Raw genomic sequence first — 21,201 nt, 5'->3', positions numbered from 1 at the left:
CCAACAAAATACACTTATACCTTTTCTCTATAATGGGGAAAGAACAGAAGAGGGTTTTTTTGGTGGGTTTTTTGGACTATGTGGCCATGTTCTAGAAGAGTTTATTCCTGACGTTTTGCCAGCATCTGTGGCTAGCATCTTCATTCTCTGAGGATGCCAGCCACAGATGCTGGCAAAACATCAGGAAGAAACTCTTCTAGAACATGGCCACATTGCCCAAAAACTCACCAAAAAACAATGGATGCCAGCCGTAAAAGCCTTTGATTTCACAGAAGAGACTTGGTTGTTCACACCAAGTCCTCAACATGCAAGTGCATCAGTAGCTGAGGAATGACAATGCTGCTAAGTAAAGGGAGAAAACAACCCTTGTACAGAATTATGTGCCCAAATAAGCTACACTTTTGAGCACTGCTCTTCCTTAAGCTTGAACTTCTTAAATTGAATTTAAGTCCTGGATTTTTTTACTAAAATGAAACTCTTCCAATGCTGGGCTGGAAACTACATCATGCCTAGAACAAAAGGACCTTTTCCTAACAACCAGCAATGGATGTCTACTTTCTTTTTGTAATCCAGACTCCCCCACTTTTCTTATTCCCACTGAAGAAGTATTGGTGAAAGTTGCCCTATGAGCATAGGTTTTTCTTAAATGTACAAGCCCAGCACTATTACATTTTAAGAACGTAACATACACAGAAATGCCCCTAACTATTCATTTTCCTTTGGAAACACACAAGACAGTAGGGGCCGCTTTGGTAACACACACCCACAGAGGGATAAAACCTTTTCTTTAAAAAAAATATAAATATATAAACACAGTTAAAGTGACAATTTACAAAAATACAATTTATTGCTAACACTACTGCCTTGGAACATTGCAGGTGTCTTCATTAAATAGAAATCTCCACACTGCCAAATGCTAACACACCAAGTAGCAAAACCACAAAGTTTGCATTCGTCTTTGGGTGCCATGATAAATTCCCCACAGAAAGATTCATGGAGAGAAATAGGGAGGAAAAAAGGAAGGGAAGGTTCCTGCACCTCTTTAAAAATCTATGTATATTTGGCTTAAGTGGGGAGTAGAGAGAGATAGGTTTATATCTGAATTTTGTAACAAAAATAGGAGAAACCTTTGTACAGGACCATAATTCTAAATGTGAAAGGAGCTGGTGCAAAAAGAAGAAATTCAGGCAAGAGTGGTGTCATAAACAGTAGCAGCATTCCCCTGTTCTCCAAAAAAGAAATGATGGGAATTGACAGGAAAATTTGTGGGTATGGGGGAAAGTGGAGGAATATGTTCAGTAACCCACATGTGAACTACTAGATCAAAATAAAGTCTACTACATACATAACACACAGTAGCAAAAGAAAGAGAAGAAAAAGATGTTAACTTGTAGATGGTTGTATCTCAGTCTGTGTTCAGAGTAGTTCACAGTGAAGTTTGCAAAGGTTTTTTTAAAAAAAAAAGTCCATGGGGGAAAGTCTAGGCTGCTTCCTGCACACTTATGCAGCTTCTGTTCCAAAATTCATCCGCATGTAAACATGACTATTAAACAGCCTGCAAGCTGAAATCCACTTACCATATTAAAATATATGGCTTTGCAGCATGGGAAAGTGACCGTGCCAAGGACTCTGCTCTTCTGCAAATGGTTATTTTCCCCACCCCACTTGAGCAAAATGAGTTTCTTCTTTCTTTTTCCTAGGTCAGACGAGTTGGGAATTGTATCTGCCAGATTCTGGCAATATGGAAACTTCTGTAAAACAATCTTGCTTCTGACTTAAGTGCCTTCTCCTCTGTTCCTAGATGCAGAGTATAGATGGGATATTCTATACAGCTGATGTAGTTCACAATGCCAGGTGTGGCTTTCTGATCCTGTTCAACTCAAACAATGCTGCCCAGGTGAGTTCTTCCAAGAATCACTGACTGCCACACTCTCTCTCTCTCTCTCTCTCTCTCTCTCCTCTTGAGAGGGCCTTTCCTTTCCCAACTCCTTGGAGGGGAAGCCGTGCCCCCTCTAGACATACAGGACAGAACTCCCCTCCATTCTGTGCTTGCCCGCCATGTCTCACCTCTGCTCCAAGCATGGCTGCTGCACGAACACACGCCTCCAGGCACATCCCAAGTTTTCTACCACCATCTCTCCAGCCTTTTAGGCCTCAAGGCAGTTGCATCTCCGGCAGGTCTTGTAAACCGCAGGGCTGGCCTTGCAAGTGGCGGCTCTGGGGCTGCTGCGGATGGTGGAAATAACCCATGGCAGCACTCTGTTGTGGGAGGTGTGATTGCTGGAAGAGGCGCTGGTTCTGGCCCTGGTCGGCCGCACCATGCATCTGCAGAAGAATCAAAGAGTTTGCTTCAAAGAGCCAGGTTCAAGCAGCCATCCACAAACGTATCTTTTCTGACTTTGCCCCCATACACACCTTAACAACAATAGCACCGCTTACAAAGCTACTTGTAAAGAGTATTCTGTGCCTGTTACTTGTTACTCCTCCGGACCTGACTCCCCAAACCCACCTTAACAGCCAGCATGCAGCACACAGAGTGATAGGCGTCTGTTCTGCTGGTTCCATCCCTCCCAAAACACAGGCAAGAGGGGGTGTGTGAAATTGTCACCCTGCTCTGCTCCGATCCTCAACACAACAGACCACTGTCACTTGGTGCAGCTGCTGGCTGTTAAGGTACATTTGAGGGGGCATTTGCAATTCTGGTAATAGTGCCACAGTTGTAAACGTAAGTATCCAGAAATTCTCACACATCCAGTATGTTCATATGGAAGACATGGATCCAAAAAACACTGCAGAAATAATCCAGTTTGAGACTGCTTTAACTGCCCTGGCTCAATGCTAGGGAATTTGGGGAACTGTAGTTTTGTAACTAGTTTAGCCTTCCCCAGGATTCTCTAGCACTGAGCCAGGGCAGTTAAAGCAGTCTCAACCTGGATTATTTCTGCAGTGTGTTTTGGACCACAGTCCACCAGATGGGCCACAAAAAGTAATGAGCAGACACCAAGAAGGCTCTCCTTTCATCTCCGCCAAATGAGCCACTGAGAGAAGTAGAGAAAGAAAACACCTCTCCAGAAATTCTGACATTTAGTATGTTTACATGGAAGACATAGTCCACCAAATGTGCCACAAAATCAATAAGCATCCACCAAGAATGCACTCCCTTGCATCCCCACCAAATGTACCACTAAGAGTGGTAAGAGAGAGAGAAAATACCTCTCCAGAAATTCTCCAACATTCAGATGGAAGACATAGTCTGCAAGATGGGCCCCCAAAACAATGAGCAGCCACTTTTCCCTCCACTGAAGCTGCTATCTTAAACAACCTCACTGAAAGCATTACTACCTGAAGATAGAGGTGATGCTGTTGAACCTGCTGTGGCTGCCACTGGTGGAGGGTGCTGGGAGGATGGCTTTGCTGTGCACCAATGCTGCTGTGTGGAATCATCACCGAAGGGGTGAAAATTGGTGACGGAGTAGGGGCACGGATAGTGGTGCACGTGATTGGCTGCATCTGTACTGCAGGAGGCAGACCCTGCTGTTCTTGAGCAAACCTGCAAAGTAGAAGGATTGAAACTTCTAGTTTTCTACATGGAAAGGAAGGTGGCACTGGAATCTATATGGAACGCAAATGGTTTCCTGTTTAGTCTTACACTTGGCTGTAACTAAAAGTTTGAGTAACAGAGTGGTGGCTGGACAATTGAGAACAACTGGGCTAATTTTCCATGCCGTTGTTCCTCCCCGGACTGCCAAACTGCAAAACTGGGAAAAGGTGGAATATAAATAAATTATAAATAAATAAAATTATATTATGCAGGACCCGCAGCAAAAGCAACCCAGCAGGTAGCTGTCCACCCTCTCAATTATCCATACCTTAAACTCTGATCTTGGTTGTAATTTGGCAGCTGTTGCCTTTCGCCAAGTTCAGCTGGCATCGGAGCAGACACAGTGATCGGGTGCGTTTGAGAGAAGACCATGGGGTTGTTGTACAGGGGCATCGAAATGCTCATCTGCATGGGCAAACAAGCCTGCTGGACTTGGTTACCTCTCATGGCATGCTTTTGCTGCTGCTGTTGTTGCTGCTGCTGCACCTGAAAATGTGCACACACTGGTGTTATAATCGGAGCTTGGAAAGTTGCTATTTATTTATTTATTTATTTCTATGCTGCATTTCTCCCAGAAACAGACTCACAAATAAAACCATTTGGAAACTTTACAATAAAAAATTTAAAAAACAATTAAAATCAACTAGCAAAAAACACAGCATCGAATTTATAATTGTACAAAAGTTTAAAACATAACTAAAACACACACACCCTGCCATATACAATCTTCCCTGACATGATTATTCATTAAAAGCCTGCATGAATAAAAATGTCTTTGCCTGCCAGGGAAAGGAAAGCAGGGAGGGGGCCACCATAGCCTCCTGCAAAAGGCAGTTCCAGAAGTTGGAAGCAGCCATTGAATCACAGAGTTGGAAAAGATCCCAAAGGCCATCCAGTCCAACCCCCTGCCATGCAGGAACTAAGAATCAAAGCATCTTTGACAGATGGCCATCCAGACTCTGTTTAAAGACTTCCAAAGAAGCAGACTGCACCACACGCTGAGGGAGTGTGTTCCATCTTAGGGTCACTATAAGTTGGAAGCAACTTGAAGGGACTCAACAACCACAACATATCGCTACCTGGGGTGATGTGACACAGGGTTCCCTGAGGAATTGCTGAGGAGAGGCCAAGTGTGTGCCACAGAATTGCTTTGATCCCACTAGGCCTTGTTGCTGGGATTTCTTCGAAGTGGCTGGTCTGTTCCCTGATGTTGTTGCCTGTTGCTGGGAAGGCCTTCTGGGGCTCTGATGTGGTACGCTATTGAAGACCATGGGCATAGGCTGTTGCATTAACATCTGTCAGAGAGAAAAAAGATAAAGGGGCATGGAAAGCAACATGGGGCTTTAGTCAAAGCCTGGGAAATTTACTTTCAAACACAACAATTTATAATGTTAGTCATTATGACATTTAGCAAAACATACATGTGCACATGGGCACTGCTTGCAGAAGCTGGCTTTTAAAATCCAAGTAGATTTAGAGTGCATATGCACTATGCTGTTATAGCAGTTTGATACCATTTTAATTGCCATGGGTCTATGCAGTGGCTTAGTGGTTAAGATGCCAATTCTGACAATCGGAAGATCAGAAGGTTGGCAGTTCAAGGTCCGACTGCCGCATGATGGGGTGAGCTCCTGTCACTGGTCCAGCTTCTGCCAGCCTAGCAGTTCGAAAGCAGGCAAATGCAAGTAGATATATAGGTACTACTTTGGTGGGAAGGTAACAGTGTTTGGTGCAGTCATGCTGGCCACATAACTACCGGAGTAGTTTTCAGACCATGCTGGCTCTTTGTCTTAGTAACGGAGATGAGCATCACTCCTACAGTCGGTTATGACTAGACATTCATGTCAAGGGACTACATTTACCTATCCTTACCTATATCCTATAGAATCTTACCTTTCCTTACCTATCCTATGGAATCTTGAGGTTTGTGGTACTGGATTTGGGACTAGGTGAGGCACTTACCCCCACTTGGTCATGAAAACCCACTGGGCTACACACTCTCAGCCTCAGAGAATAGCAATAGCAAACCGCCTCTGAAGAAACTTGTCAAGAAACCCCTGTGATAGGTTCGCTGTGTGTGTGATGCATGCCTTCATGTCAGGGGAAGGCAATGGAAAACGCCCTCTGCACAAACTTGCCAAGAAAACCTTATGATAGATTCACCTTAGGTTTGCCATAAATCAAAAATTATTTGGAGGCACACAGCAACAACAACAAATAAATAAATAAATGTTGGATTAAAAAATAATGGATCAAAAACATGCACATCTATTGCTGCGGTTCACACTGAATTTCCCACAATGATGTGTACTGTGAGGCAAGCTGTGTTGTTTGCATTCTGGATGGTTTCAAGCTGAAGGTTGGGAAAGACCCTTCTTTCATCCTTTCATTTATTTATTTAGCATTCTAACATCATAGTGCATCAGTGAAACATTGAAGAACTATTTCATTATGTTAGTAATCCTCTATGACCAAGAAAAGTAACAAAAATACATTTTGAAAAAGGAACACACCCCAGCATCAGCAGCCATTTAAAAAAAAGGAAACCATCACTTTCTAGTCAGAATACAAGAAACTGCTATCTCCACAACAAACAGCTCTAAAAAATAACAAGAAAAAGCTGACTGACAAGGAATGAGTTGTTTCACAAGCAAGAAATGAAGGATCCATGGAGTCAATGGAGTGTACTTACACTATGATTTTGGAGACCAGAGTTCAAATCCTCACTTAGCTATGGAAACCTACTGGTTGGGCAAGGTACACTCTCTCAGCCTCAGAGGAAGGCAATGGCAAAGCTGAACAAATTTTGCTAAGAAAATCCCCTGATAGGTTTGCCTTAGAGTAATCATCTATCTATCTATCTATCTATCTCCCGCTCATTTCCCAGGACTGGGACTCATATGTTGGAAATGACTTGAAAGCACACAACAAAACAACAAAGTGCAAGAGTTCACACTTCTTTAGGCTGGTCTGGAACAGCCAAAGGATATGCAATTTACAAATCCTATTTCATAAATGGAGCAATAGCCAGAGGTGCCACCAGATGTCAGCCTTTGAGCAATCCTTTGAGTCAAGGATTAAATTCAGCATTAGAGGAGTATCTGACTCAGTATAAGGCATCTGCCTACATTCCTATCGGATGTGTTGGGTCACAGATTGGTTGCAGAATGCATGTTTTGCATCCAGGAGTCCCCATGTTCATCTCTAGAAAGGGCTGGGGAAAAAATCCTTGTGTCTGACAGCAGGGAAAGATGTCAGTCAGTACTGATAACATTGCACTAGACAGACAGCCTGGTCTGCCTGTTGTCATGTTTGAATCTGAACTGCAACACTGAGTGATCATGAGATGTAGTTCGATGGCATGGGGTTGGTTTAGCCCTATAGAGATACCTGCAGATTGGAGTCTTGTACCAGCTGGAGTTGCTCCTTGATCACATGCAGTTCCTCTTGCTGTGTCTTGATGTCAGCCTGCAAGATGCGCGTCCTTTCCTCCAGCTGTTCCTTCAGCTGATGCATCATCCCCATCTGAGCTGGAAAGTGATACACCGGCTAGAACCACAGAAGAGACACGTTACTGAGCCAGGCCTTTTGCCATCCCATTCCTGTCAATGACTTTGGAGAAACTGAGGCTTTTTGACACATGGGACACATCCATTTATTAATATCTAATTACTATTTTCAAAGTCAGCTATGCCTAAAACTGACCATATGAAGATTATTCTATAGGGCACCAGATGGCCCTTATGAGACAGAACCAACCCCCCTAAGTTACTTGTTTTGGAGTAACTAGGCGCACAGAATCTCCTAGACACCATGGCAACTGGCTATGCTATCAAGGGATGGTGGGATCTGTAGTCCAAAAATAACATTTATAATCTCTGCCACTATTCTGTGTATGCATTCCCCTCTTTTCCTGTTAAGATCCCAATTTAGTGGGTGCTTGAAATCATATCAACTATTCCCCTGTTGCTAGAAGTCATTGATCTGAGATAGGTGCAAGGAAAATACAAGAGAAAGAGAAGGTGTAACATGCAGTCACATCACACTTTGTGCAAACTAGCCATTATCCTAAAGAAGGAAAATTTGTGTCTCCTGTAATGTCAATTTAGGCCTTTAGCAAACTTTCTATCCTGCTGCCATTCAGTGCAGATGTAGAAGTGGTTTGCATTATGGGTGACCTACCATAACTCCCTGCTGTGCAGGAACAGTGGGCTGTGCCATATGATGCTGTGTGAGATGATCAGTGGGTGTTTGGGGTGTTGTTATACCCTGTGAAAGAAAGGAAGAGAGATTGCATAATATATCTAATACAAGGAGGAATACAGTTGTCTCACTTCCTCTGCAATATGTGCTTGGGATATTTCCTTGTTACCAAAGGCTTAGTCCTTACTGCACTGATTCAGTCTGCAAGTGTTTGGCTTACATGACTGAAAAACTTATCTCCATCTTAAAACTTAACATCTCAAGGTGAATGGTTTTCCTTGGCATGGTACTTTTCTGTCTTTGGGAACTGTGCTGAACAGCAGTATTCAGTCATAGGAAAGTCCGGCTGCAGTGTCATAAAACAGCTTTTACCACCTCCATAAGAACAGTATCAAAGCATCAATGATAACAGTATGCATCCTGAAGACTTCCCTTTATTGGTGTGAATCCCCAGCCTGCCTGCCCCTGCCATGGTGCTTTAGGGGGGTCACCAATGCTTACCGGTGTGCTGCTACTGGAGCCAAGCCTTAGAGGTGCCTTTTCTGACTGTCCCATTGGCAACGATTGTCTAGTAGGGGTGCTGGCATCGGTGTGTCGTATTGATGATGTGGCTGCAGAAGAGAAGCAACTGTGAGGAAAGTGCCAACGACGGAGTATATCACACGGAGCTTTTTGGGGATTTTCCAGCTCAGTTCCGACGTGACTGCATTTCCAACAATGCGCATTCACATTGTAACATGAATGTGTTATCAGATGCCATTCCTTTCTATGGGAGCTCCTTGCAAAGTGCTTCCGCAGTATTCCAAAGTGACCCCTCATTTTGGTAAAACCAGAAAAAAAGTAACTTCACAGAATTCGCTTCCAGGCTCACTTCGATTGCACTTTGAATTGGTCTGGTGTGTAAAACGACCCCCTGAGTCCTGCTCCGTCATCCCCCTCCTCCTCCTTCATGCAATCTCTCCTCCTCTGCCACCCTGCAACCCATCCCATCATTTCCATCATCCTCTGCCTTCTCCTGCATCCCAATCCTGGCCCCAGCAACCCCAGCGAGCTATCCCATCATCCCCTGCCTTCTCCTGCATCCCAATACTGGTCCCAGAAACCCCCAGTGACCTATCCCATCACCCCCTGCCTTCTCCTGCATCCCAATCCTGGCCCCAGCGAGCTATCCCATCATCCCCTGCCTTCTCCTGCATCCTGATCCTGGCCCCAGGGACCCCCAGCGAGCTATCCCATCATCCCCTGCCTTCTCCTGCATCCCAACCCTGGCCCCAGCAACCCCCAGCGACCTATCCCATCATCCCCTGTCTTCTTCTGCATCCCGATCCTGGCCCCAGGGACCCCCAGCGAGCTATCCCATCATCCCCTGACTGCTTCTTCATCCCATGAAGGATGACAGCTAAGGAGGGGGCAGGGAAGGAGGGCAGCGTCCAGAGCCCCAATGAGCATGTGCACGGGTGCCGATTCGAATCGTTGAACCCTCTGGTGTGGTAATACAATGTGCACTCACTCCACTTTGCTTGAATCCGCATCATGTGACTTGCTTGGAATAGAACTGACTTCGCTTCCCCCTCAATTCGGAAGGGCAACAGAAAGGCAACCAGGTGTGGTAAAACATCACGTTTTAACCTTAATTCGCATTGCTAGACAGGAGTGACTCTGGATCTGGTGTGAAAAAACATCACACTTTGCACTGCTAGAACAGGAGTGACTGCGGATCTGAGCTGCAACCCCCCCCCCCCACGTGTGATAAGGTCCAACGAGAGACGCAGCATGTATAACAATTTCTGAGCATATTCAGAAACGAAGAATCAACAACTTCTCCCAGGAGGGGAAAAAATGTTTATGAAGAATGTTAATATTGGTTCAAGGTGCAGAACCAGACCAATTGGTATTTAAACAACATACACTTGTAGCTTCTGAGGCTCCTTATAGACACACATGATTTTTGCACACATACACACAAACTGAAAACCAGTTAACATGGGGAAGATCCAGCCATTGACTTAAACTGGAAGTAGACCTAGCCTACAAATGCTGATGCTACAACTTATTTTGCTCAGTTAGTCTCAATGGTGTTACAAGATCCCTTGGCATTCTGATATTCCAGATTGGCACAGCTATGTCACTGGTATAAATATAGTCACACCACTGGTTTCACTTTCTGGGAGGTTGTGCAAGTAAGATGTCCCACTCAGGACTGTGCAAGTGGCATAACCACTTGTCCGTAAACAATGGGGGGTATTGCTGGCCCTGCAAAACTGTGCAATAGTGCAGTCCAAAACCATCCAGTCCAGCATTAAGTCCAGCATGGTCATGCTGATGCAACTGTATATTTTGCTATCAGTGAAGAGGATCTTGGCCTATGTTTTCAAGCAGGATCATGAAAAGATGGTGTTTTAGAAAAGACTGTGTTTTAGAAAGTTAATCCAAGATGGTGATGAAAATGATGACAAAGAAGATTTTATATCCCGACTTCTTTCCAGTACTTGGAGTCAAATTGGCTTACAAAAAATTTAAGCAGTTCCAGATAAAATCATATAGGCAAAGGATAGCTGAAAGTTCCTGTTAAAGGTAATTAACCTATCTATAGAACTAAAACCATTCAAAACATATCCTTTTAAAAGAGATCAGTAGTGGCGCACACTACTAAAAGCCTTTTCGGTAAGGCGTGTTCCCTCACACCCTCCCTCTGAGCATATTATGCAGAAAGGGGACAGCTTGTCTCCGTCTGCTACTGAATCAAGACTCGCAGGAGTGCTGAGCTAAGGATTACCCCAATCTAGCAATCCGCTTCCATTACAATGGGGACACAACATGTGCAGAATATGCAAGGCTGAGGCATGCAACACTTCATAAGCTGCTGAATTTATCTTCACCTGCCCCCATTGCAAAAACCATGCACATGACTTTGTGATTAAACTGGTATCAGAGGCTAAGCACAAAATGGTTGGCAACTGCTTCATGATATAAGGAGGAGGAGGGAAAAATGTCTTGCTGGATTGGACCTAGGATTCTTTCAAGCCAAGACAGGAGTGTTTAAATTAACAAAGCCTCTGACAAAAATGCTCCTTTTTACAAGTGCACAAGCCTGCCTTTCCCCCCCCCCCCCCTTGTCCTCTGTTTACATGGGAGCTTTTTGACAGCCTTAGTATTGAGAGGTTGCTGAAGGAGGACTGGAGAAACACAGACTTTCTGCATCAGGCTGGAGCAGGTGCACTACTGCAACTGTGTGTGTCTGCCTTTAGCAGGCAAAGTAAAGAGCAGTTGCCATCAAAATTCCTCCCTGAACACGTATACAAAGCAAAACAGAGAGAAAAGAGGGGAGAAGATAAGCTTGCCTCACCATCTACCCTGCAGCATAAATCTATAAGTTTGGGCACCAGCCTAAGTGGAGGCTGGTGAGAGAAAAAGTCAATCCTGAATACATTTTGGATGAAGTCTCCAAGTGGTCTCTACACTGTTTAAAAGGTTTTTATTTATGCAAGGCTTACCTGACCTGGTTGCTTCATTTCCTAGGTGCATAGTGTCAGTTTTGAATAAAAACTTTGCTGAAACATGCTGAACTGTTCTTCGTTCTGGTAAAAGAAACTATCCCTATTCTTTCCAGTTTATTTCTGTCACTGGTACCAAATTTTCTGTTAAAGAAGTAATGCCCAGGGACTCATCTACTTTGTTAACTGAGGAATACCTATATCTTGTTTCTACAAGGAAAGCATGACCATTGTCCTCTCTCCAGCACCAGATATTGATGTACCCACTGTCTCTGAACATGAAGCGCAATTTAAGATACATAGCTAGTGGCCATTATTGAACTTCTCTTTGATGAATTATCTATCCCACTCAGGTCTAATCTGCACTGCAGAAATGATGCAGTTTGACACTGATTTAACTACCATGGTTCAGTGCTGTGCAATCCTGGGATTTGTAGTTTGTTGCGGCACCAGAGCTCTCGGATGGAGAGGTCTAAATAGCATGCAAAATTACAAATCCATAACTCCATAGCATTGAGCCATGGCAGTTAAAGTGATGTCAAACTGCATTACACTCATCCCCCCCATATTTGCAGCTTTGATATTGGCGAATTTTATGTTCTCTCTAGGAATCTCTAGGTTCTCCAATGCAACTCTATGGTCAACTTTAACTAAAGGTTCACTGAAAGACCTAGAGATCCCTAGAGAGCATACTCTACTAGGCATTTGTAGCTCCTCCAGTGCATCTGTCGGATGTTGACCACAGAGTTGCACTGGAGGACTTAGAGATTCCTAGAAAGGTGTCCTCTCAGGAAGAAACATGGTGATTTTGTTATTTGCGGTTTTTCCATGTTCACAGGGGTCTTGTGTCTCTAACCCTAGCAAATATGGAGGGACAAGTGTATATCTACCATGCAAATTAGACCTTAGAAAAAACAAAATAATCACAGCAGCAAAGGGATGATTTAAAAAAAAGTGTCCATCTGTTCCCCCTCTGGATTCTTTTGCCCATCTCCATCCTCTTATAGTTGGAGAATTTAAAATGGTGGAGAATGGCAATGGAAATCAGGGAAAGAGAATGGTTCAATGGACTGATAAAACTCTAAGCAATCCGCCAACTACAACCAAAGGTCCCTTTGGTTGACTGTCCAACATGATACCTGATGCAGAGTCAGAGAGTGCTGTGTGTGAGGACCGGCGGGAACTGTGAGATGACACAGACACCCTTTCACGACTGGCTTCTTGGTTGGTGACGCACTGACGGATATCGATGTAACTACCATGACTCTGAAAGGAAGGAAACCAAGGCAAATGTATTATATTGACAACTACAAAAACCAGCTCACACTTTAAAAAAAACCACACACACACACATACACACACACACAATGGAAACAAAAAACAGTGTGATTTGTTTGATCTAGAAGGTAGATTAGCTTCTTTAGAACAAATGCTTATAGAAAACTATATCCAATGGATACATCAAGCAAGCAAGAGATCTATTCCTAGCATCTCTTGTAACAGAGACTGGAGAAAAGTTGATTTCATGATCTCAGACTGTCAGCTGAATAACTTACTGCTGCATCTACATATGTATCTGTCTATTGCCACTGGAATTCATTTATAGTGGAGTTTATTATTAATTCACATAGAATCATAGAATCATAGAGTTGGAAGAGACTGCAAGGGCCATCCTGTCTAACCCCCTGCCATGCAGGAAATCCAAATCAAAGCATCCCTGACAGATGGACATCCAGCCTCTGTTTAAAGACCTCATCTGACTGGCATTCTTCCTTTTCTTTAGCAATCCATGGCTTTCTATTTAATCTGAATGATTGGGATTCTAGATATGAGAAATGAAAATATACAAGGAAGTGGGCAGCACAGACAAATTTTCTGTCCCATTCCTGTGGGTGAAAGACGGAAACCCAAGTGCTCTTTGAAATGCATTAAAAATAGGGTGACTCTCTGTCCTTTTGCTCCCATTTTCCTCTTCCCCATCAATGCTGCTCAGCAACAGATTTATATTAATAAATAGAAACATGCCTTTACAATTAGCTCCCTTCTGCTCAATTTCTCCAGACATGTCACAGCTCATTGGCTTTCAACTGGAAATGCAAAATGAATGAATGAATGAACCAATCACCCAGCAACTAAATGATTCAAGCTGGCTAGAAAAAAAGGGCCAATCTGATACTCATTACAAAAAAGGGGAAGGATAAGAAGAGGGGAAGGAAAAAGAAATGGGTTTATTGGGACTATTGCTTCCAGATTTTATTATCTGCTTAAGGAGTGGTTCCCAAATTAGAATAGGATATAGATACGATGACCATTGGTCCATTTTCTAGTTATCTCACACTGAAATGAAAGTTAGCAGATGTTACCCCTGTAATCAAGTGCATGGGGAAAATGTAAAATGTGATATCTACAAGAGAGGTCCAACTTTTCAATAAGGATTGAAAATAGATTACTGTGATACAAATAAAAATCCAGATGCCCAATCATTCACAATGACCCCAGTAAATGTGCCAGCTTGTAAACTAAAGTCCATGTTTCAGAGTGCCAGAGGTATAAAAATGCTCTATCCATGAAGATATATCCCTATAGTTCCCTCACTGGATCAAACTAAATGTTAAAGCAAATGACTATTCCCTTAGATTAATATGCTTCCCCTTTAACAATATGATCTCCTCGGAGATTAACATCTCAGCAAACAGAGTAGCAATCTAAGTTATTGCATACCATCAAAAGGCCAATTACAAAACAAAGCACCACTAAATGCAAGATACAGCAGTGAAGAAAAGCATGTGGGATAGGACAAACAGATGTCTTTCACCATGTCTTGGCATACTGCTTCTAAATACGTGCTGAATATATACTAAACGTATGGTATAGTCTGACCCTCTGATTATATGGATAAGTTATACAATCAGGTTAAGGGAGAAGAATGTGTGGCCTTCGCCTTCCACATATTGTTGGATTCCAGTGCCAAAGATGAAGATAATGGGGACTGTAGTTCAACAACATCTGGAGTATTAAAGGTTCACCATTAGGACTACCTTAAATATACAAGCACATCACCTGATGACGTGCAATTGACCATGTAAATTGATTTCACTAACAAAAATGTTGCTGGAACTAGAAGTGTGGGACAAATTGCCAATAAAGATCCAAGATATGATGAGTTACCATGCCATCAAGTCTACAAAACCCATCTCTTTCTGAACACCTGGTGCCTACCAGTCTAATTAGGCTTCATAGTTAAAGCATAGAAAACTATCTTTGGAGTCTATTCTGAAGGTTACAAATAAATAAACTCAAGGAATGTTATCACTGATTGCACAAAAGCCAGATTTCAAGTTCAAATTTCTAGAGTCAGATTTGAGAAGCTATAAAAAAAATTTTTAACTTGTTGTTGTTGTTGTTGTTGTTGTTGTTGTTAAGCTGTAAATATGTTACTATATCATGTCACTTTTGCATCACATTATTAAAACACCATCAAAGGTTTATTTTTAAAATGTTAACTGAGCTGACCCTATTAATTGGGCAGGCATGACTATGCCAGATTGATTATTTTAAAAGGCAATGGAAAGTGTTGTCATGGCCACAGTCCTGCCTATTCCCAGATAGCATTATGCCTAGCTTCTAAAACCCCGGCACTGATACAGAGAGAAAACAGATCAGTAAATCATTCCAGTTGTTGTCTGGCCAGAACTGGTGAGTCAGCATAGAAGCCCCATAGATGTAGTTGTCTGAAATGCTTCCCAACTACTGTGTGCTGGCTTCCAGACATTTTTCACATATGGGTAGCAAGGATACATGTATTATAGCTTAGCAATTTGTGTGTGTGCTGGGAGGCAATACTTGCCAAGTACAAGCAGAGCTAAGCCAATAACCCTACTGGTCAAGAGATTCGTGGACGCTTAATCCAAAAAGTTACTTTTCCAAACTCTATGTGTAGAAGATCCCAGGCTGAGTTCTGGAAAAATACATATTAAAATAGTTGTTCTTAAACTTATCCATGAATTGAAGTTGGCTAGAAGTTCTCAGAAACCACAGCCAGCATGGAAAATGGCCAAGGATTCTGGAAGCTGTTGCCCAGTGCTATCTGGAAGTCTATTATATTAAAAGGTTTCATGATGAAAAGCATCATAGATTCTTGACAGCCAGTGGTGGCCTTTTCTAGGAAATGTAGTTTTGTGAGACATTTAGCCTTCTCTGTCAGAGAACTCTGGTGCCACAACAAACTACAGTTCCCAGAATTTCACAGCCTTGAGCCATGACAGCTAAAGTGGTGTCAAACCAGATTATTTCTAAAGTGCGGATGCAGCCTGAGATGAGCTGCAGCCTGTTCTAAAGCAATTTTGGAAAACTCAAATAACCACATTTGTTTGATTCCTGTGGAGTTGCTGCCACCTTCCTCTTATGCGCTGTTGACTGTCAAGTGACACCAGTACTCTCTTAATAGTTCTGGATTGGTCCTGACTTATTAATGCAAGAAAAATATCATATAAATATAATGTCAGAATAGTATGCTTGGTCCTCTATTCTGGAAAGAAACTTTGCAGGCAACGGTTTTGATCCTGGAAACTGCACCCTACTCACACATGCAGTTTGTTTCCAAATCAGATGTGGGCTATCACATCCTGACAATACATTTGTGCACCTTTACAAATATGTGCAGATAGAGAGCACATCCATATCTTTTATGAATATAGGATGTTCAGACAGATACACCATGAAAAACAGAGCTGACAGCATAAAAACAGATGCAATTACCTATTCCACTTCCTATAAATGCAGCCAGATTTGTAACAAAAATCCTTATTATATGACTGAAAAGCCTTAAGATTAAAATCCTGGAAATCTTAAGATACAAGAAATGAAATGTAACCTCCAGAGTCCCATTCCCCTCTTTGCAAAATGGCATTTTGCCACAGTGCAAATACTGTAAGCACTGTGCAACCAGTATCTCTTATTAGTAATTTACAGCACACTGTACCTTCAGGGATGAAGATGCTAATTCAATAGATGACTCTTCGAGGCCAAGATCTCTCCTTCTTTCAGCTCGAACCTCAGCATAACTTTAAAAAAAATGAAAAGGAAAAAGGCAAAAAAGTTTTCAGTACAATAAATGCACATTTTATTTTGATTTCTATTTGCTGTCTCAAAACTGCCATTTCTCTAGCTGAGGCTAGTATTACCAAACAGCTCAGATGATGTACATGATTCCTTCTCTGTCTAACGTTTTATCTTCACAACAACTAAGAAGGAATTATTATTCCCACTGCACTAAGTGGGAAAACAGCTGTCTTTATATCCTTTGGTATGAAGGTGGCTTGCTTCCACTGTGTAAGACTAACTGCAGTTTATCCAAATGTGGCTATTATAGCAAGCCGCAATTAAGTCTAAAACTAAAGTGAAAGTTTCTAAATACCTTGTGGCCCCAGTGCCAGAAAAGCAGTTTGGAGCGTGGGATAAATGAGAACTTCAGGTTTGCTGTGGCTCATTTAGCTTTAAATGAGAACAGAACCATCATAAAGCGACTAAGGTCTAGTTTACACAGCAGAAATAAAGCAGTTTGACACCACTTTAGCTGCCATGGCTCAATGCAACGGAATTCTAGGATTTGCAGTTTTGTGAGATATTTAGCCTTCAATGTCTGAGAGCTCTTATGCCACAGCAAATTGCAAATCCCAGAATTTTACAGCACAAAGCCATAATAGTTTAAAAAATTGTCAAATTGCATTATTTCTGCAGTGCAGGTGCAGCTCAAGACAATGACAGTGTTTTAGATTTGGTTTTAAAGAAGACGATGTTTAAAATCTCACTAATTGTGCTGCTACCTGACTTCACTCTTCCGTATGTAACCGTGAAACTGCTACAGAGAGAAAAATAAAACAGAACATAGTAATACTGGCAGCCAATGCTGCTTCCAGTCTTCTGCCTCAGCTGCCAAAGAGAAATGAATAATAAAAACACTGTGACTCCCTCCCAACCTCAATTCTCTTTTATATAATTGAGTACGTCAGTGAGCCAATACACAGAGCCAGGGATCTCAGCAGATAGCATCATGGTGGAAATGCAGCAGAAGCAGAAGCCCAGTAGGTTTTCTTACCTAACAACAGTGTGGGTGCACACAATAAACTCAGGCTTGGAGTTCCACTGATGGTAGGTGATATAATAGTGTGTTTGCAACCATATCCACTGCTGGCCTTTGGTCAAAAATCTATAGTAGCAAGACTTCCCTTTTCCAAACTGCATCACTGTATAACAACAACAACAATTGTATTAAACACTTGGAGCCCTGAAAGTTATTGCTTTTAAACAACAAGAAAAGATGATCACAGTGGCAAGGACACTATATGCTCAGAGATGGAAAAGCATGGAGATCCCCTCAATAGAAGAATGGATAATAAAGACGTTTAGTTTAGCACAAATGGATAAATTAACTATCCGCTTGAGGCAGAAATCGGTGGATAAATTTGTAAAATTGCAACCTTTCCTGCAGTTTATACGTTAAATAAAATATAACACCTGTTTGTTTTGAGACTTGATCTGTAAATTGATGGTTTATTCTTCCACGTTCAGGGTGCAAGTAGATATGACATTTGGGTAGTTATGTGGAAAGATACCTAGGTGGTCCAATGTTGAAAAAATAGGATGTCAAGTCTATGTTTAATGTGGGTGTTCGGTGTGTTCTGGATTCATTTAGATACAAATACTTATGGGATATTTTGTTATGTTTGTATATTGTGAGATTTGGTTTTTTTTTTTGGGGGGGTGATATCTATGGTAATTTGTTTATGTGTTTAGCAGAGATGGATAAATTAACTAATATATACAAAATAAATATATGTATAGCCCAAAAGAAGAAAGAAAGTTTGTGCTATACCTCCCAGTGGCTACTGTCCCTACTGTCTATAGGATTCTGGGAGCTGTAGTGTTTGTTTCCCCTGTCAACACAGCTGTGATTCTACAAGAAACTACAAATCCCAGGATTCCACAGGTTGGAGCCATAACAGTCAAAGTGGTGTCAAACCTTATTAATTCTGCAGTGTGTCCGCAGGCTTAGACACATCAAGGTTTTTTCCATCTTTGATCCAAGAAGACATTAACTCTCCCTGTCATGTATACACGAAAACATATGCGTAGATCCCATATGTTCCAACATATGCTCCATGGAATGAGCCAAAGTCCAAAAAAAGTTAACTTGTCCAAATTGTCCAATGTCTTCAACAACCAGACCTTTCCCTGGGGACAGTTTCGCCTACTAAGCTGCTGTCAACAGACATAAGAGCGGTGCCTGTAAAAACAGTGGCCTCTTTGCTCAAAAAGCAAGCCAACAGCCTGGTTAGTTCTGTACTTATAGAGAGAGAGAGAGGCAGGATTTGGATCCGCCCAAGGAGAGCTAAAAGAGAAGCGAACAACAAAAGTTGGCAGTGAGTTAAATATGCCTCTTAATCTGGTTAATGAGAACATCCAGCACACTGTGTAACAGGTCATGCAATCTGGGCTCTGCCAAGAGTTAGGGTGAGCTTTTCAGCACAGATCAGTTTAATTCTTGTTACTTCAGCCCTGCAGCAAAAGGCAGGCACCATCTCAATGGAGGTTTACCATGCAAATCAAATATACCCAGGTCCTTGGTTTGTTGCCCTAGTTACAAGGTCTGAGAAAGAGAGAGAGAGAGAGAGAGAGCTTCTTTGTGTAATCTCAAACTGACACTGATGAAGGAGATAAATAAAAAAAGAAGGAACATCTCATCCTAGGCCAGCCTAGCACAGGATAATGCACTTCTATGGAGATGTTCATAATAATGATACGGTTCTCCCACCTTATTCCTCCTGAGCTAGGTCAAGAGCCACAGGTTGAAGAGAGGTATTGTAAGAAACTTGAATGTCAGACCGGATGCAATGTTAAATGTTCTTTTTGCAACTCAGTGAGCACATGTGGTTTTTTTCAAAAATCAAATAACAGCAGGAGAATTTCTTTTAAGTCTGTTTTCACTTGCTGAAGTCCTGACAACTATTCCGCCTGTGACAAATATCCTTTCCAAAATGACTTCCAAAATGACTCGTAAGACAGCCTTCATCATCCAAAATGAGTTGGGAAAAGAGCTCCACTGAGCCCTGCAAGTTCAAAAATGCACCTGCAGCCTTTCATGAAAGGGATGATAATATATATCATTTTCATACTAATATCCTAGTTTTTTAAACATCAGATTGCATCAGTCAAAGAGAGAAGAAAGGTAATAATTAATGGGAATCTTAATTTAATCCTTTCCTTCCTTGCTGCACTTCTGAGGAAAAGTTCCTCATCTAGCAATTTAAATAGCAGCTGCAAACAGCAGAGAAAATTTTCTTCAGATTTGGACAGTGGGGGGTGGATCCGAAAGCTAAATAATTTCCTCCCCATATCTGTTCTGATCATGTTTATTTTGCTTACTGCTCTTCTCTTTCCCAGACACACCTGTATAATCTACCTTCCCAAAACCTGCATGTTTAAATATCTACTTCGGCCTGATGTTTAGAACAAAGGACAAAGGGTAAAGCGAAACCGTTTCTCATAAATGTTTTTGCATGGCTATAGATATCTGCACAAACCTTTTAAATAAAGAAAAGGAGCAATACAATTACACCATGCAAGCAAGGAGCAAAATCACTTACAGTGTTCATGGCACCTAGCAAGAAGCTCCAGGTCATCAGCGTGATAATAGTCGTAACCTGATGTCCCAAGCACCTCAAATGGCAAATATCCTATAATAGGTGGGGCTCTGAAAGGAAAGAATAAGCAGTGAGTACAAAATTTGGTGCTGTTCTTTTAGAAATATATATATATATTTAAAAAACACAGAAAATTGATTATTAATATGCGTTTATTAGGCCTTGCCAAAAGAAAAAGAAAAAAAAAGAAGTGTAAACCTAATTTACTTGTTTTAATTTTTGTGTCTTGTGAATTTTTAACAATGCATTTTTTAACTTCTTGTTTGAGTCACAAACTGAAGAAAAGGCAGGATATAAATAATAATAATAATAAACATCATCATCATCATCATCATCAACCCTCAGTAAACTCAGCAAGGGGAACAGAGAAGATGGATGGAATCTGTCCCTTCCCAATAAGATCTGGTAAAAGCAAACTGTTGCATCATCTCCTGGTTTGTATGTTCTTCCTCATTACTTAGTCATCTTAACCATGTTCTGAGGTTACTTGATTACATGTATCCCAGTTTTCATCTATGAAATGTTGGAGGGAATATGCATACATGTAACATATAAAGACAGTGTAATTAATTTGCCAGCTGAACAGCCAGGGCTGTATTTACATATCATAATACTAAAACAGCTTTCCCCAGACTGGTGCCTTGAAGAGGTGCTGGACTACAACTCTAATCATACCCAGCCAGCATATCCAATGGCCAAGCATGATGGGAGATGTAGTCTAGCAACATCTGGGATGCCATGGGTTATCCACACCTACTTTAGCAGGTGATGTAACATCTGTAGAAGCTTAACATGTTGATTTATACAAATCATGGCATTTTAAGGTACAGCAGCGGATCCAGAGCATGAATAACATTACTTTTCTGGACTGCAACTTTCAGAACTTTCAGGATTAGGAGTTGGGGGAAAAAGTCCCCTGAGATTTGAGATCTGTCTGGTTTGATTCCCCTCCTCCTTTGATCTCAGCTAGCCACAGCAAACATGGACATAATCCTTAAGTGAACAGAGCATCATTATTATACCAAGGTTGCTATTGTCAAGTAATTATCTTCAAATGGTGGCAAACACTGGAGACAAACATCCACACTGGATATTGCATAATCGTTCTGTTTATAAGTATGAGCAGGTCAGTATAAGTAAGTAACAAGCAGAACATTGGCTTCCTCATAAGACATAAAACATCTATCTGCTGCTTCCGGTG

At 41.8% G+C, this 21,201-nt stretch overlaps 1 protein-coding gene across 2 annotated transcripts in view; it reads right to left on the bottom strand.

The window, feature by feature from the left end:
* Positions 1-212: 212 nt before the first annotated feature.
* The window catches only part of PASD1 (PAS domain containing repressor 1), a 47,324-nt gene continuing 26,335 nt past the window's right edge, over positions 213-21,201 (bottom strand). For both annotated transcript variants that reach the window (XM_042480495.1, XM_042480496.1), the window contains 11 exons: positions 19,944-20,050; positions 17,396-17,543; positions 16,280-16,361; positions 12,438-12,564; positions 8,306-8,415; positions 7,784-7,870; positions 6,992-7,150; positions 4,681-4,896; positions 3,870-4,087; positions 3,343-3,550; positions 213-2,325 (listed from right to left, as the gene is read on the bottom strand). In XM_042480495.1, coding sequence (XP_042336429.1) covers positions 2,155-2,325; positions 3,343-3,550; positions 3,870-4,087; positions 4,681-4,896; positions 6,992-7,150; positions 7,784-7,870; positions 8,306-8,415; positions 12,438-12,564; positions 16,280-16,361; positions 17,396-17,543; positions 19,944-20,050 — 1,633 coding nt within the window. In that variant the 3' untranslated portion in view covers positions 213-2,154. The remainder of the gene's footprint in view (positions 2,326-3,342; positions 3,551-3,869; positions 4,088-4,680; positions 4,897-6,991; positions 7,151-7,783; positions 7,871-8,305; positions 8,416-12,437; positions 12,565-16,279; positions 16,362-17,395; positions 17,544-19,943; positions 20,051-21,201) is intronic.

This window comes from Sceloporus undulatus, chromosome 7, assembly GCF_019175285.1.
Source record: "Sceloporus undulatus isolate JIND9_A2432 ecotype Alabama chromosome 7, SceUnd_v1.1, whole genome shotgun sequence".
Taxonomy (NCBI): domain Eukaryota; kingdom Metazoa; phylum Chordata; class Lepidosauria; order Squamata; family Phrynosomatidae; genus Sceloporus; species Sceloporus undulatus.
Note: the sequence above shows the minus strand (reverse complement) of the source record. Positions and strands in the feature narration are given on the sequence as shown.